General features: G+C 37.8%; 1 protein-coding gene across 2 annotated transcripts in view; it reads right to left on the reverse strand.

Moving 5' to 3' along the window:
* Positions 1 to 18,680, reverse strand: part of dot1l (DOT1-like histone H3K79 methyltransferase) — a 95,829-nt gene that overhangs the window by 66,938 nt on the left and 10,211 nt on the right. For both annotated transcript variants that reach the window (XM_073068201.1, XM_073068202.1), the window contains exons 2-5: positions 8,280 to 8,323; positions 7,461 to 7,535; positions 4,516 to 4,579; positions 82 to 310 (exon numbers count right to left, since the gene is read on the reverse strand). In XM_073068201.1, coding sequence (XP_072924302.1) covers positions 82 to 310; positions 4,516 to 4,579; positions 7,461 to 7,535; positions 8,280 to 8,323 — 412 coding nt within the window. The remainder of the gene's footprint in view (positions 1 to 81; positions 311 to 4,515; positions 4,580 to 7,460; positions 7,536 to 8,279; positions 8,324 to 18,680) is intronic.

An 18,680-nucleotide genomic window follows, 5' to 3' on the forward strand; every position in this document is an offset into this window, starting at 1 on the left:
TCTATTGAATTAGGTAAATGATGCAATCGGATTAACGCAAGCCCTTCAGCATTTCCCCACCATTATTTTGACAATTCTTACCACTTCCTAAATCAACAAATGTATCATCTTCAGTCATCTTGATCTCATCAATCATTTGAGCAACTAAATCAAAAGATGTTTCCCCATAAACTTCCGGAGAAAAGGGTTCATAATTATTCAATTTCTCTGGATCAGTCACTGAGTGGTTGTAGACCTGTTGCAGAATATGTCGAAGCAGGCCATTGCAAGGGCGAGTATTCAGTTTCATAGGCTGTGTTGTTCCTTTCCACTATTAAATAGAAGGTAAGCTATTGTTAGAAGCATTACTCTTCTGTACATGTCCAGTTTAACTTAAACACAACCAGTGACATGGAGCTTCAATTAAACTATACAGCACAAAATAGTACTTAAACGAATAAAAAATACAATGCATTCAGAATTATATCCAAAATAATTCAACTACCGGTAATCGCTCCTGCAAAGCAACAACTACCGTACTTGGATTTATGTGTGTTGTTAGAATAACAAAAATACTAGGGAAAGCCCTCCCCACTGTTGAGCACATCCACATCGAGAACTGTCACAGGAAAGTAGCATCCATCAAAGACCCCCACCATCCAAGCCATGCTCTCTTCTCATTACTGCCATTGGGGAGGAGGTACAGGAGCCTTGAGACTCACCACACCAGGTTCAAGAAGAGTTATTACCATCTCAACCATCAGGCTATTGAACCGAGAGGTAACTTCACTCACCCTCACAATGAACTGCTCCCACAGCAATGGACTTACTTGCAAAAACTTCATCTCATGTACTTGATATTTATTGCTGATTTATTATGTTTCTTTGTATATACTGCAAATGCCCACTAGAAAATGAATCTCAGGGTTGTATATGATGACATATATACTTTGATAATAATTTACTTTGAACTTTGAAGAAACAAATTACTTCAAATGAGCACTATTAGATGAAGTATGATAAGCTACACAAAAATATACCTTGGTCAAAAGAACTAGTTTTTCAAAAGCAGCTTAAAACAAAAAGTGGAAAGAAAGGCTACGACACCTCAGAGCTTGGAGCGAATTATATACAGTACCTATAAAAAGTACTCACCACCCTCCCTTGGAAGTTTTCATGTTTTATTGTTTTACAGCATTGAATCACAATGGATTTAATTTGGTTCTTTTGACACTGATCAACAGAAGACTCATTCGTGTCAAAGTGAAAACAGATTTTTACAGAATGATCTAAAGTAATTACAAATATAAAACACAAAATAATTGATTGCTCAAGTATTCACCCTCCTTTAATATGACACACCAAATCATCACTGGTGCAGCCAATTGGTTTTAGACTTCACATCAGTTAAATCGAGATCTGTTTTGGAGACCTGAGTGCAGTCAAAGGTTTTTAAAATGATTGTAGTAAAAAATGCACATGTATCTGGAAGGTCCAACTGCTGGTGAATCAGTATCCTGGCAAAAACTACACCGTAAGGCAAAAGAACACTCAAGCAACTCTGCAAAAAGGTTATTGAAATGCACAACTCTGGAGATAAATAACAAAACATTTCCAAGAATATGCCTTGAAGTACAGTTATATCAATCAAGAAATGGAAAGAATATGGCACAGCTGTAAATCTGCTTAGAGCAAGCCATCCTCAAAAACTGAGTGACTGCAAGAAGAGGATTAGTCAGGGAGGTAACCAAGAGACTTATGACAACTCTGGAGATGATGAGCTTCAGTGGCTGAGATGGGAGGGTCTGTGCATACAGCAACTGTTGCCCAGATGCTTCACCACTTACAGCTTTATGGGAGAGGGGCAAAGAGAAAGCCACTGTTGGAAAAAAAACCTGTGAAGTCTTGGCTAGAGTTTGCCAAAAGGCATGTGGGAGACTCTGAAGTCAACTGGAAGAAGGGTCTATGGTTGAGGAAACCAAAATTGAGCTTTTTGCCTGTCAGACCAAAGGCTATGTTTGACGTAAGCCAAACGCTGCACATAGTCAAAAACACACAATCCTGACTGTTAAGTATCATGCTGTGGGGATGCTCCACTACAGCAGGCCCTGGAAGGTTTTTAGAGGTACAGGGTAAAATGAATGCAGAAAAATACAGGAAAATCCTGGAGGAAAGCCTGATGCAGTCTGCAAGAGAACTGCAACTTGGGAGAAGATTTGTTTTCCTGCAAGACACTAACCCCAAGCATAAAGCTAACACTACCCAGGAATGGCTTAAAAACAACAAGATGAATGCCCTGGAGTGGCCAAGTCAGAGTCCAGACTCTAATCCAATTAAAAATTGTGGCTGGACTTGAAAAGGGCAGTTCATTCTCGATCCTCATGCAGTCTCAGAGCTTGAACAGTTTTGTAAAGAAGAATGGGGAAATATTGCAGTATCCAGATGTGCAAAGCTGATCTAGCACACAGTCTCAAGGCTATAATTGCTGCCAAAGATGCATCTACTAAATACTGACTCGAAGTGGGTGAATACTTATGCAAGCAATTATTTCGTGTTTATATTTGCAATTTATTTAGATCACTTTGTAGAGATCTGTTTTCCCTTTGACATGAAAGAGTCTTTTCTGTTGATCAGTGTCAAAAAATCAAATTAAATCCATTGTGATTCAATGTTGTAAAACAATGAAACATGAAAACTTCCAAGGGGTGAATACTTTTTATAGGCACTGCATTAGGATCTCATTTTGTGTTTGCCTATGGCAAATTGATTAAAATTCACAGGGAGAAAAATATGTCTTTTCAAGTTATAGAAGCCACCGAAATAAGGAAACAAGTTCATGGACGGATTTCCAAATTAGCATGAGGATTATAAATAAAGGTACTACTTAACTAGTAACCAAAGAATATTAGTGACCATAGGGATAAGAAGCGAACAAAAGAGTCCAAGTTTGAGAAAGAACATGCGAAAGATAATTTCAAATTTTTGAAGCAGAGTTGCTCTCCAAAAGGCAAGTAACCAAAAGATCCATTAAGCTCCCACTAATTAAATATTTTGTAACAACTTTCAATGAGTTTTAATCTGAAATAATATCTATGCAGAGCAAACTCTCCACTTCAAATCAATGCCAAACAAGAAAGCTTTTTTAGGACGTAAGCAAAGTACAAAATGAATCAGGAAGGGCACTATATTGCTGCCGAAATCTGGAAAAGCACTTACCCCTACAGTTCCAACATTTGATAACCCACCCCATAGGAGATCCTCACTAAATGCATCCAAATAAACAGCCAAACACATTTCCTTCTCATTGCTACCATCAAAGTGGTGGCATAGGAGCCTGAAGGCACACACTCAATGTTTCAAGAACAGCTTCTTACACTCCACCTTCAGATTTATGAATGGACAAGAAACCTTGAATAATACCTCAATAATAACTGGAGGGCAGAGCTTAGTCATGATGGAGCTAAACGGCGACTCCTTTGTTTGCAAATTCGGAAACAGCTCTTTTTCCATCTTTAATATCTCTATTTTTCACTTTCAAGGTTCTTTTGAAGACCCTGACCTGAAGTTACACTCTGACTTCAGTTCTTTGCAGGAATGGGACCCGCTCTCGGGGTTTCACGACTGGCCTTTATTCGACATGCCAAGGACATGTCGCCTTCGGAGGTATAAGATCTCATGGCTCTGGAGACGGGCAGATCGAAGGTTGGTGCCCTGGCAGGAGATCGGTGTGTTGTGGGAATCGGAAGATCTATGGCTGTGTGCCCAGAGACCTGAGATCTTTGGGCACAGAGTTCGGAAAAAGCGACGCAATAGACTTTTAACATTGTAAACCAGCAAGTTGTTTGTTATGTCTCCCCTCTTGCTGTGAAACTGGGGCACCTCTTTCTCCCTTATTAGGGAGAGCGAGAGAGCCTGTGGTATGTCAAACACCAGTGAACAAGTAGTCTTTGGGGTACTGCAAGTTTGTGTCTTTGCTGTTGCTTTCCTGCATGCTTGAGTGCTCAGCGGAGGGTGCTGAAGCTCTTATTTTGTTGGTGGGGGGGGGGGGGGGACTTTGGGGATCTAACATTTAACTGTCACTCTTTGGTGGAACTCCTCTGTTTTCGTGGATGGTTGCAAAGGAAAGCATTTCAGGATGTATATTGTATACATATCAGAAATTAAATGTATCTTAGAAACCTTTCAATTTTTTTTCTTTTCTTGTTCTCTTTGCACTATTTACACAATTTTATATACATTTCTTATTGTAATGTATAGCTTTTTATTATGTATTGCATTGAACTGTTGGTGCAAAATAACACAGGAGTGTCTGTACGTAAAGTGACTCTGAGAGGAAATTATAAAGTAGTGGTGGTTGGGGGTATGGAGGGGTGGGTTAGTGGGTTGAGGTATTGATCACCCTTGCTGCTTGAGTAAAGTAAATGTTTTCAGGCAGATTTCAGCCCGAATGTAGAACAGACTAAATTTACTTTTTTGAAAAATTCAGTTGTAACAGTTATCTATCACTACAAACAAGTCGATAGTTGATATACTTACCAACTGCTGAATGCTATCCATGGCCCGGTTGTACTTCTCACATAGTTTTTGCATGCTCTCAAAGCTGGAGTATAGTAGTATAAACAATAAGAAAACATTTAACATGAAAAGCAATGAGTAATTTTTTAAAAATTATTTAGAGATACAATGCAGAATTGGCCCTTTGAGCCACAATGCCCAGGAACTCCACCCCCCCCCCACCCCAGTTTAACCCTAGCCTAATCACAGGATAATTTACAATGACCAATTAGCCTATCAAGCAACATGTCTTTGGACTGTGAGAGGAAACCAGAGCGCCTAGAAGAAACCCCCTACCCCACATGGTCACAGGGAGAATGTACAAACTTCCTACAGGCAGCAGCAGGAATTCAACTCCAACACCCGAATTGAAATAGTGTCGTGCTAACCACTATGCTACTGATTATTACAGTGGAAATTCTCACACTATTTCTACAACATTCAATTTTGTATAGGGAATAATAACTAAACTTTGACATGCAATAATAAAATGGAATCTTAATTTAGCAGTACATAAAAACATCACTTAAACATTCTGATTGTTTGAAACTTAAAGACACGAAGTTGAAACCAGACTGAGCTCATGAGAAAATAGTATCAAGTCCTATGATTAGAAGCTAACCATTTTGAGATATATTCAAATTAAGGCTCCAGTTAGTGAAATTTGTTTAAAACCAAGCAGCAAATTCATGCACTTAAAATCCAGAAAGACCTCGTGTTTGAGTTGTAATCTAAACTACGTTCTGGACCATATATAAAGCTTACTCACCCTACCCACGCACATGGCTTCACCTATCACCTTCCAGCTTGTACTCCTTCCCCTCCTCCACTTTCTTATTCAAACACCTACCCCCTTCCTTTCCAGTCCCTGATGAAGTGTCTCGGACTAAAACTTCGACTGAAACCCAAAACGTCAACTGTCTATTCACTGCCACAGATGCTGCCTGACTTGCCGAGTTCCTCCAGCATTTTGTGTGTTGTTCCTTCAACCTTGCCTGCTTCTATTAATGGAGTGTACAATTGAGAGAACGTGACCAAACTAGAATTTATCTTTTTACTTGATCAACCAAGAACATAACTATTGTTTTCCATGCACTTCATAAAAGTGCATGCATTTCTTTGTAAAATCCTAGTTCTATATTGTCTATGCTGAGAACAAATGTCCTGCAATCATATGCTGAGTAGGAAATTACAGTTGGAAATCAAGGGGGATTGGAAAGATGGAATTAAACAGAGAACATCCTTTGGATTGAGCCAATCATAAACATGAGAAAATCTGCAGTTGCTGGGAATCGAAAGCAACACACAAAATGTTGGAGGAATTGGGGTCAGACAGCTTCTATGGAAATGAAGGAGGGTCTCGGCCCCAAACGTCAAATGTCTATTCATTTCCATAGATGCTGCCTGACCTGAATTCATCTAGTGTGTTGTTTTGGATTGAAGTTTCAATTAAAATCCAGTGAAGAAACTACTGCATTTAACATCAAACCCACTGAGCTTAATCATTGAAATCCACTTAACCTACAAAAGAAGCATTCAATATCCAGTATACAGAGAGGTTTTGAAGAATTTTATACACTAATAGTATACAAGTCAATTGAAGAAACAAAACCCACAATTGCCCAGACATAGACCAAATTTATAAAGTCAAAGGGAGGGTTATATAACCAGGGAAAATTGATAATGTGAAACTAATAGAAATGTGCAGACTATACAATGGATTACATATTGATATGGGAACAAAGTGATTGTGTTCCTGGACTAAACATCCAGAGAATGGGATCCCCACCCATACCACAATTTTATTGCAATGTCATATTCTAAGATTATGACCAAAAACCTGTCAAATCATGCAAAAGAGCCTTGGGTTCAATTAAATGTAATACTGTAACTGGTAAATTAGCTGCCAGAGTTCTGGATCACTGGCCTTTAGTCAAGCATGAATACAACACCACCCAAGGAATATGAATTCAAGTAATGAAATACATCTGGAATGAAGTCTGTGATGTTGAAGCTTCAATGGACAGTTCCAAAACCCAACTTATTCACTAATGACCTTCAGACAAGAAAATATGACATCCTTAACATTTCTGCCCTATATGCAACCCCAACACAAATGCAATTAAACGTTATATACTCATTCAGTTCACTGCCAATTAGGGAGACTATAAATGCCAGCATTTCTAACAATATCCATATTCCCTTAATAAATATTTCCTCCCTAAATGCAGAAAGGTTTTAAGGAAAACCACCCAACCCCAGTGCAATCTGGCAAAAAAAAACACATTCCTAATTCAATCTCTGAACTGTATGAAATTGTTCTTAGTTTGGGAAAACAGCCCACAAATCACCTGCACCTCACGTGTCCCCCGCACCCCTAAATAAAAAATTAAGGAAATAATAAATTAATACAAAATTGGTTTTGTTAATCAAAAATGTAATTCACATTATTTCCACTCATTGCTCAAGACACCATAGAAATTTTCATATTAAGAGCTCACAAGTAAACATTTCATATTAGAAAATCTCTACATAAACTTTACCAGTAACTACGCAAAGTAATCAAGAAACAATATATTTAGAATGTCAGATCTGCCTATTCCAAAATGGGAGTTGCAGGCTTCATTCGTTAGAGTGAACTATGTCTTTTTTTTGGGAAATCAAAATAAAAATTGCAAACTGAAATAAAAACAGAGAATGCTGCAACAACAGTCAAGCCACATCTATGGGAAGAAAAACCAGAGTCAACTGCTATTTTTAAAATTTTAGGATGGACATCTGAAATTTGTTCCAACTACTTTCATTTCCAGTAGTGTAAACTAGAAATGTTTTAAAATAACATGCATCTTCAGCATCAGCACAATTCACAATGAAATGGTTGCATGTTCATTAAATTTAAAATTACAAGTCATCAATAATATTCTTACCATTTGGTATCATAGTCCACTAGCACGTAGTTTTCCATAGCAAGCTTAAGATCAGGGACCTCTTCACAAACCCATCTGAAATAAAATAAGCACAAGATTCAGCCTTCTAACTCTGTCCTATTTTCATGTTTAATGACTTCCTGATTTAAGTAGTTCCAACACAATCAGAAGATCAACCTGATCTAAACAAATGTCCTCACCAAGAGAAAGAAATAAACAAAAAAATCACAAATAAATTCCAAGCAACAAAGGATAATGCACAAAGATTAATCCTTCGATTTCCTCTGCCACCTCTCCAATATTGTCCTTTTATGTTTCCGCTTGCCCTTCTCATTCAATCACAGTCAAATACAGACATTACCATCCTTCTTTTCCTATTCCCACAGAACTACAAATCATATCACTGACATTATCCCACATACAAGACAGGACACATATAACATCAAATGAAGCCCCTTCTTCTCTCTCCCACACACATGGACAGACCTCCAAGCCTCCATTACATTTAATTTATATACTGCCCATTCATAACAGCTTGAAAAGGGTAGTAATGAGCTGCCACCACCTATTAGGTGAAGACATTCACACTGCTACTGGTAGGGAGCCTTGTTGGAAGAGTGCATCTATCTGCTCAACTGAGAAAGCAGCTCAGTAAGCAATTCACCAGATAATGATACAAAATAGTTCTAACCTCAAGATAAGACATAAAATGGTGTCAAGAAGATGATTTAAAAATGTCGCTGAATTACAAGAGATATCTAGAAAAGAGAATTAAAACTAAGTTGTAAAAAATCACTTGAATTTAACTTCAATTCTTACCGGATGGTTTCAATAATTTCATGAGCAGCATCGTGATGTTTGTCCTGGAAAAGATGCAAATAACAATTGTAAAATCCTTAAGGAGAGAAACAATCTGCTGTCCAATTAATTAAGTTATTTTAGAAATTAGATATGGACTTAAATATAGATACATAGATGTCCCTCAGATAGATAGATATAAAATAAAAAATTTAGTTGACATAAATTCAGTTGACATCGCTGCTTCTGGATTTGTTGGTGAGTGAGAGAACCACAGCAAGGGAGACAAATGAGATTTTGCACTGTACAAGAGAGGAGGAGCGTCCTGCCTTTAATCCTAAATGGCCCGGCTCCAATTCTATATATACTCCATTAATCAGAGCTCCTCTAAAGGACAGGTTTTACATATCCTCTTTACTAAATAATTAAATCAGTAAAATACCTTGATTATCCCTAAACCATTTAAGATACAAGGAAATGTAAGAAAATCTCTGCATCTTGTTTGAACACTGATACAGGGTCTCAACCCGAAATGTCAACTGTTTATTCATTTCCATAAATGCTGCCTGACATGCTGACTTCCTCCAGTATTTTCTGTATTTCTGGATTTCTCCTGTGTTTATGAACATTTCTAAGCCTTAGATCTTGTCATACCTGTTCCAAACTCCCAGGTCTCCTCTGAACATGCCCTCTATTAAACCAAACGTAGAAATCTTATATTCAGCATCTGAGATGAAGATTAGGTTTTCCATTAGCCTTGTGTACCAAGCTATGTGATGTGCATATTTGGGCACCCAAGTCCTTTTCCTTCTCAGATTCAAAGTGGATGACTTCACTTGCTGGTAAAGGTCTTTGCTCCACATGGAAATGCTAGCAAGCTCAGGCTTAGCTCGGTTTTTCTACGGCTGCACTAGCACATGATGAGGAACTGCTGCTTGTTTGTTCTTGCAGAAACATGGCTCAAAGACAACATCCCATACACCATCAATCTTCAGGCCATGCCATTCAGGTACTTGGACTATTTTTTTGTGACTGACATTTTACAGCTATTATAAGCTATGTGTGCTTATACTGTGTTTTGTACCTTGGCACCACAGGGATGCTGTTTCAGTTAACTGTATACACGTACAGTTAAATAACAATTGAACTTGAACTTGATTTCAGCTCAAACTTCTCCAAGTCAATAATACCAAACTTATCGGCACATTATTACAGGGCATTTGTCACAACTCCCTCAATGACCTGCTCAAGGAGCAAGCAAAGCAATAAGTTAGTGAAACTCCCCATCAGCTAAGGTGTGTTTCTGGTCAGGGCTCCAGTGTCAGGTTTGACCTTTCGAAGGTCCGCAAACCATTCATCTGAACAGGGACATTAGGGTTATTCGGAAGAGAGGCAAGAATAATATATTTACATGTTCTTAATTACGTGTTGATTGTAATTTCCTTTATTCTGAAAACTTCTCTTCTGATTTTAATTCTTTTCATGTTATTTTTAATTCATCTTTGCTTGCTTGTTAATCATTTCATTTCTCAATAGGTTTTGAAAGATTCTCTACATCACAGGAATTGAGAGGTGATGAAAAATTGACAGCTTTGATACAGCAAACCTTGATACAGCAAACTGGAAGACACAACTTTTCAAAGTCCAAAGATCGTCTCAGCCATTTGAGGACCAGGCTTGCACAGATACTTAAGGCTTCCCCGACTTAGAGGCCAAATTTAACCTTTTCAAAATGGATTCAATGAGTGTGATGGAGATCAACAAAAGTGCAGAAATCTTTAAATTTATGGAAATTTCAAGATAATTGAGTTAACTAAATTGGCAGTTTAAGAATTTAGCAAAGCTACAGAGCAACAGATTGCAGGATGTTCATTTATTTTGTTGCTCCAGAATCAGTAATGTCACCAGTGCCAAGATCCAATTTCCCATAACTAACATAGATCTTAAACACATTGTAAGTAATTGCAACATAATTGAACTCATTTCATAGAGCTTAGACAAAAGTTCTTTCAATTTTATAGGAAACTTAGATGCCAAGAGGATAGGATCAACTTTTCACTATAGAAATTAAAAGTTTGGGGACAATAGTAAAAGGATTTGCATGAAGTTTAGAATACAGTGGATTCCAGTGAATTGGGACACATCGGGACCAGTACATTTTGGCCCAATTAAGCTGCTGCCCCAGTAAGCCAAAGTTTCATGGAAATAGTTAAAAGTATAAAAAGATAAACTATTAACTGAGTAACAACTTATGTATTTAAATGAAATACAAAACAAATTAGAACAGTACTAATACTACTACAGTACTATATAAATGTTAGCTCTTAATAGTTATCAACGGAGGAATTCATCCAGGGTATCCTGCTGTGTTCCTAGCAAGGCTCTAAGAATTTTTAAAGTCAAAAGAAAAAACAAAATTATCAAAAATCACTGCTTTTTGAGTTGGCATCCATCATCAGTACAAATGAATATAACTCAAGCACACAGAACTGGCGCTATTTTAAAAATGTTCGCTCTAAGCACAGTGTAGAGGTCACGCAAGTCCACGCAACTAATGCTAGTTGGAAACCGTTCATCAACAGTCTCTTGTCCCAATTAAACAACAGTGTGCCAAATAAACGAAGGGAACCCTGGTTATATTCTATCCCAAATAAGCAGATGCCCCAATTAACCAGAATCCATTGTAATAATTTTCCAGAAATCAATATGGCTTAAAACATAGCTCTAGCGGCTACTCAAATTAACCAATGCCGCTGCTAGTGACCAAGAACAGGAAGTTATCTGTATGATGTGCCCTGTGATCAATTCAACAATAATGTTCAAAATAGTCGAAAAAATTGGCAACTAGCAAAACATACAATCTTGAAGCGATGAAAGTTATGAAACTGAACCTAGCAATATTAAACATACATTAAGCAATTTAAAATGTTATTAAGCAAAGTTAAGCCATCAAAAGATATGACACCTGGCGGTCCCCATCTCTGAACTGCCTAAAACAAGCAATAATACACATCTAACACTTCACTATACCACACCCCCACCCATATGACTAGTTACCATAATAAACATAATAAATGCACAACACAAAATACAATGCAGATAGAAAACAGATGCATGGCTCTTGCAATAGCTTTTGCAGTAGTAACAACTGGCACTATAAGACATTTCCAGAAATATTCATGAACTACCCATTAATGGAAAGCAGAGTACCCGTGGTCTAGAAGCCAAATGGGAAGGCAAGGAGAGAATGAATAATCTTAAACCAGAACACACTGTTGACATCTAATTTACTGGAGTTTGGGCTTTTCCCAGATATCACACAGATCAGTTTTAACTCCCAAGTCTGCATTACTGCTCTCTATCTATAATTAAAACAAGTTTCATTTCTTAAAAGCAGATCTAGCAACTACAGTTGCACATTATCATTGGTCTGTGCAGTTTGCATTCTAAGGCTATTTGAGGTTAGCACCCCTTATTATATTTATAGAACTAACACTTCAATTTTGTCCAGCAACTAAAAATGCTTCAGATATTACTGTGCAAGGGCACTGACATAAACATTTAATATATTAGAAGCACCCTCTGAAATGCTGTTAAAGCTCAGATTACATGTTCAATGGTAAAGGTAGTCGAGTAAGGAGTTCATTAATGTCTCATTAAAGGATTATTCTGCATTGCAACTCATAATCAATTGTGCAATTCTTCTTCAACATGCAATTAAAATGTGGACAAAAGAAAAATAAGAGTATCAAGGTGGATGGGAGGGGTACGGAGAGCTACAATCCTGGTCCAGGTCAATAGGACTCGGCAGATTAATCATTCAGCATGGACTGTAGTGCTCCCTGACTAAATTTTCCAACAATAACATTCTTGAGAGCAGAATGCTGAGGTATAAAGAAACAGTTTCAAGCTAATAGAGAACTGGTGCCATCAATTTTCAGCAAGTACAATATAGCAGTTCAGTACAAATCAGATGGTCCCACAAGATTAAAGAATGATTTACTTTTGCTTCTCTGGCCAACATGCAAACCACAGTCTCTTTCACAAATGAGTCAGGAGGTACATGACAGAACTACTGCTCTGTGCTCTCCCAACCCATAGACAAATTCTGAACACCATGCCAACTGCTCACTCACTACTTTAAGCAGTCAGGGAATCCCACGAGTCAGTATTTCTCCCCAGGTAGAATAAAGGGAGCTCAAGATGAGACGAGTCAAAAATTGCTAATGGGTACGGCTTTATTTATATTAATTTTGTGTGTTTCAATTCAGATTTCCAGCTCTGCAGATTTTGCTTTGATTGTTTTTTGATCAAAAACTTCAGAGAAACAGAAAGTGTCATTGACTAATGTAAGGCAAATATACTAAAATGTTTCATCCCAGCACGATACAGAGATCATCACACTAACGGGAAGGGGCCATTTGGAACTGCTCTAACATTCAAAATGATTATCAATACCCTTTCATTCTTCCATACTCTTTCCAATATTTTTATTAATTTACATATAAGAATACAGACTGTAAGAAAAAATATCTCAATACATTATACTAAATCGCATATAAAGACTTCTTACCCTTTATTCATACAGATTAATTAATTTGTAATATTGAAATATAGTAATTTCATTATATAAAAAATCTAACCCACTACCAAGACCGAAGCTGATTAGTGAAGAAAAAAAAGGGAAAAAAATGTTTAGTCAACATCTGTGCTTTAATAGCAAATCAAAGGTTTTGAAAATAATTCAGAAAAGGTCCCCACAATGCTTGAAAGTCTTGACTAGATTCAGAGACTGAACATCAAATCTTCTCTAAATTTAAATATGTCATCACATCACGTAACCATTGGGTGTGAATAGAAGGGGCCGCATCTTTCCATTTAAGCAAGAACGTCCTTCGGGCCATAAGAGTATTCTTGCATACTAACCCCAACTCAATTCCTCATCATCAACACCTTCATCCCAGCAATTGCCTTTATCGGTCTGCCTCCTTGGTGTAAAAAGCATCCTTCTTCTAAAAGGAGACTGAATTGCACACAAAATTCCAGATGGAGTCTTGCCCTGGAGCACAGATTTCAGCATCTGCAGACTCTTGTGTTTTACCCTGGCCCCGTTTAGCAGCAGCAACATCTTTAACCTTGTTCTCAAATCCTCCTCCAAAGACCAATATGCCATCAGCTTTCCAAATTACTTGCTGCACCAAATAAATGTTTTCAGCAACTGGTGTACAAGGAATCCCAGGTCTCTCTACAGTTTCCCTTCTCCCAATCTATTAACATTCAGATAATCTATAATTCTGTTTTTTTCAATCAAAATGGATAATCTTGCATTTCTTCATGCTAATCTCCATCTACCACACTTTTGACCACTCGTCCAATATGTTTAAAATAAAAATATTCACAAAATTTAAAATGTGGAACACTAATCAATAATTTTGGGTTGGAAGAAATGACGCAGAATACAAAATTTTACAATATATGTCAATGATTTTGGACTACAGTATTAATGGATTTGTGGCTAAATTTGCCAATGATACAAAGATAGGTGGAGGAGCAGGTGGTGTTAAGGAAAGAGAACCTCCAGAGAGACTTGGATAGTTTAGGGGAATGGACAAAAAAGTGGCAAATGAAATACAATGTTAGAAAGTGTATGATCATACAGATTGGTGGAAGAAAAAAAAAACGGGCGGACTATAACTTAGATAGGAAGAGAATTCAAAATGCACAGATGCAAAGGGACTTGGGAGTCCTTGTTCAGGATACCCTAAAGGCTAACCTCCAAGATGAGTCGGTTGTGAAGAAGGTGAATGCAAAGTTGGTATCCATTTCTAAAGGTATAGAATATAAGAGCAGGGATGTAATGTTGAGGCTCTATAAGGCATGCGGTTTTGGGCTCCTTATTTAAGGAAGAATATACTGGTGTTGGAGAAGGTTCAGAGAAGATTCACGAGAATGATTCCAAGAATGAAAGGTTTATCGTATGAGGAACGGCTGGCAGCTCTTGGGCTGTATTCCCTGGAGTTCAGGAGAATGAGGGGGGATCTCATAGAAACATTCCAAATGTTAAAAGGCTTGAACAGATTAGTTATGGCAAAGTTATTTCCCATGGTAGGGGAATCTAGGACAAGAGGGCACAACTTCAGGATTGAAGGACATCCTTTTAGAACTGAGATGCGGAGAAATTACTTTAGTCAGAAGGTGGTAAATCTGTGGATGTTGCCACAAGCGGCTGTGGAGGCTAAGTCATTGGGTGTATTTAAGGCAGAGATAGATAGGTTCTTGATTAGCCAAGGCATCAAAGGGTATGGGGTGAAAGCAAGGTAGTGGGGATGATTGGAAGAATTGGATCAGCCCATGATTGAACAGCGAAGCAGACTCCATGGGCCGAATGGCCTACTTCTGCTCCTATATCTTATGGTCTAAAGTTTGTTTGCCAAGAGATCAAAGCTTTTATTAAACTTCTGTTAACTAAAAAGATGAACAAAAAACAAACTCCATGGAAGTTTACTTGTAAATTATGATTACTATGGCTTTATTTTTCAGGATTTAAAAAAATATTGTCAGTTCTTCCAGCATTTCCATTTTACAATTGAATACATATGTATGTGCCCATTTGCTCTCCAACTCAGTTTAATGAATGTGGTTTTCTCAGGGAAGGCACTGCAACCTAGATTAAATTAATCAACTTTTAGCTGTGTGGTGAACCTAAAATTCAACATGCAAAACACTAACATTTTGGTAAAATGTGAACATCAGATTAGTCACAAATCAAATAACAAAAGATCTTAGAATATCCAGCTTATGGATCTTCAACAGTGTTGGTTCATGGCTAACCAACAATTCTTCAGGCAATCCCATTTTATGTACACTACTGAAATAATACAATTTTGTTTAAAAATAGCTACACTCTTCCATTACAAAAAAAGTTGTTAATATAGGATTACAAGCTACTTTATGGACGTCCCTACTTAAATGTATGCTGATAATATTAAGTTCAAAAGTCCAACACAAGTTCACTTCTACATGTGACAGAACTATTTTCTTTTTTGTCACCACATTTAGTAATAGTTCATTCTTAACAGTCTTGTGTTGTTGATGCCATTCATTGCAACACTATGGCTACATGAATTTTCTGCATTTCTCAGCTTATGACCAAAATCAATACGTGGACAACCGTAGTAAAGGAAACTGCTTGTTACTCAGCAATTGCCTATGTATATAAAGAAATTTTGAGAAATTAATTCTCCCTAGGGCAAGAATTCCTTTAATGCACAAAATATACAAAGACACAGCATTTTATATTTTCTTTAAAAGCTATTAACAAAAGAAACTTAAGCAATGAAAGGCAAATTGAGCAGGCTAATGCAATTAAAGTAATTCTAACCATTCAATGCTTTATTTTACTTCCCCACTTTATGATCTTAATGCTACAACTACAGTCGGCCCTCCTTATCTGCGAGTTCCGCATCCGTGAATTCAACCAACCGCGAATCAAGAAAACCCGAAAGTGCTATACCAGCACTTACTGTTTGAGCATGTACAGACTTTTTTTCCTTGTCATTATTCCCTAAACAATGCAGTATACCAACTATTTTACATAGCATTTATATTGTATTAGGTATTATAAGTAATCTAGAGATGATTTAAAGTATATGGGAGGACGTGTGTGGGTTATCGTGGATCAGGATCGAAAAAAATTGCAAGTTCTCTTACTAAGTAAGTCGGAACAGGTACATCCAGTATTATTTAGCGTCAGTTAGTCAAATGTTTGTCTTAGTATATAGATGATATTTTACCCTTCTATGCATATAAAACACTTAAGAACGTCAGCGCCAGGCTCAGGAACGGAAGTTCCCGAGTGCGAGCAAGTGACAGATTACTCCCTAGCACGCTCTCCACCCGTGCCTGGTTGATGTGGAGGATCAAAAACCCAAAACCCTGATTAAACCTCTGCGTTGCTCAGTAATAATTGTAGCTTTCATCGGGGCAGGGCCTTTCTCACTTTATCCTTTAAAATTGTTCAGATTGTTGACCGACGTAGCCGGTCAATGCTTTTACAATGACCGATGGCGTTTTAACTCTTTCCGATGGCTTTATTATTTCCACTTTATTTTCAATCGTGATCGTGATTATTTTTGTGAACAGAAACACTGCGGATTCAGAGCTCCGCCGCCAGGTCCTAATGTCCACTGCACTGAGACGGGTTAAATAAGGTCTGGGATTCCACTGGGTCCTAAGGTCCACCATATGGAGACAGGTTGTATACGGGATTTGAGCATCCACATTTTTTGGTATCCACGAGGGGTCCCGAAACCAATCCCTCGCGAATAAGGAGGGCCGACTGTACACACTTATTTATCAACTCTGCAGTAACCAATGCTCAACTCAAGTGATGCAGACTACTAAACAGTCAGAATACAATTTGTCAATCTTTTAAAGTGAATAAAGTTAGTATAAATCTCAAGAATACTTGCATTTAGAGAACATCTTTCAGGACCGTGGGGTACCCCGAAGCACTTTAAAACAAGTAGCAGTTTTGAAGTTTAGAAACTGTAGCATAGTCACACCAACAATAATGACCAGATGATACAAATAAATATGAACAACATCACTAAGCTACCAAACTCACGAGGTCATCTTCAAAACAGCTAACTACTCTATATTCCCTTTCCAAACACCAATTAACACAATGAAATTCAATGAGATTTCTAGGTGAAGTTTTGATGGGAGTGTGATTTATTAGCCAGGTGAGCAGGATCATTTCCAATCATAACTGCAGTTTTATTTGCTGTAGAGAAACAGAATTGTGGAAGTGTTAACATTTGAAACTGATCAGCATGAGAACCTTTGAGATATTTGTTTCAGTCCGTGAGAAAAGGCGAGGCTTTGGTTTTATACTTCATACAAAAGACAATACTCCTGCCAGTCCAACACACTCATAGCTACAGAGTACCAACCATGTATATTTATACTCAAGTCCCCAGAATCAGTTACACACACCTAGGTTAAGAATAAACAATTTTGGCTCCAAAAGTACCATATTGCTGATAAAAAAGAACAAGGGTTATGCATACCATGACTTTTAAAGAATCTGCATTGATGACAGCAAATTAAATATCTGCATGCAAATATCAGGGGTAGAACAATCCACAAATACAACATTGCAGCAAAAGTATCAAATTTCAATCATTAGGACATTTTGCCTCTTGTTTAACACACAGAAAAATGCTAGAGGATCAGGCAGCATTCTTTGGAAAGGTAAAGAGACATTTCAGGCTGAGACACTTCATCAGGATTAACTCTTGGTTGGTGGTTCCTTGGGACCTAGGTGAGATCCCTTGGGATGCAGCGGATTCTAAGCCCCTTCCCACCATTGAGCACATGCACAAGGAGTGCTGTCAAAGGACCCCCACCATCTGGGCCACGCTCACTTCTTGCTGCTGCCATCATGGAGGTGGTACAGGAGCCTCAGCACCCACAGCACTGGGTTCATGAACAGATATTACTCCTCAACCATCAGGCTCTTAAACAAGAGTGGATAACTTTACTCATCTCAACACTTCCATAACCTACAGACTCGCTTTCAAGGACTCTACAACTCACGTTCTCAACATTACTAATTTATTGTTACCTTGTTTTTTGGGGTTTTTTTGTATTTGCATATTGGCTTTTCCTCTGTCTTTTTGTCTGTCCTTGCTTGTGTGCAGTATTCATTGATTCCATGTTTCTTTGTATTTAATGTGAATGTCCAGAAGAAAATGAATCTCAGGGTTGTATATAGTGACAAAGCCATAACATACATACACACACATATTATATAGAGCTAGGGTGTCTAAGACGTTTACACAGTACTGTATATTGTGTCTTTCCAGTTACTAAGTAACACTTAATACCACTGAGCCAATACAAAGCTAAGTACTCTTATTGCTGTTTCCCAACCACCTTCCTATTTTAACCAATATACAGTTCTGTGCAAAAGTCTTAAATGCTCTAACTATATGTTCCTAAGACTTTTGCACAGTAATGTATGTAACAAATTTAGATAACAAATTACTTAGATAACAAATTTACTTTGAACTTTGATGTGCTTCCACTCTAGCTTGTTGACCCAATATAGGAATTTAGGGTTTTTTAAAGAAAGTTGGAGAAGGGGGTAACTGACAGGTGGGGGGGGGGCAGTCTATGAGATGGTACACTGCTTTCCATTGCTTACACAGGGCTTCTATGCACCTAATGCATTGCCTCTGGTTGGAAATACTGTCCAAATGCTCTTTCTGCAACAGTAAGATTTTGGACCAGAAGCACCTAGGAGTCAGTGGGAATGTTGGACTTCAAGGAAACTTTTGAGCACATCCCTGAATCCTACCTTCTCACTAAATAGTCATCTTCCCCCAGGATTAAGTTTGAAGCAGAATTCCATTTTAT

Source organism: Hemitrygon akajei, chromosome 16 (genome assembly GCF_048418815.1).
Source record: "Hemitrygon akajei chromosome 16, sHemAka1.3, whole genome shotgun sequence".
Taxonomy (NCBI): Eukaryota; Metazoa; Chordata; class Chondrichthyes; order Myliobatiformes; family Dasyatidae; genus Hemitrygon; species Hemitrygon akajei.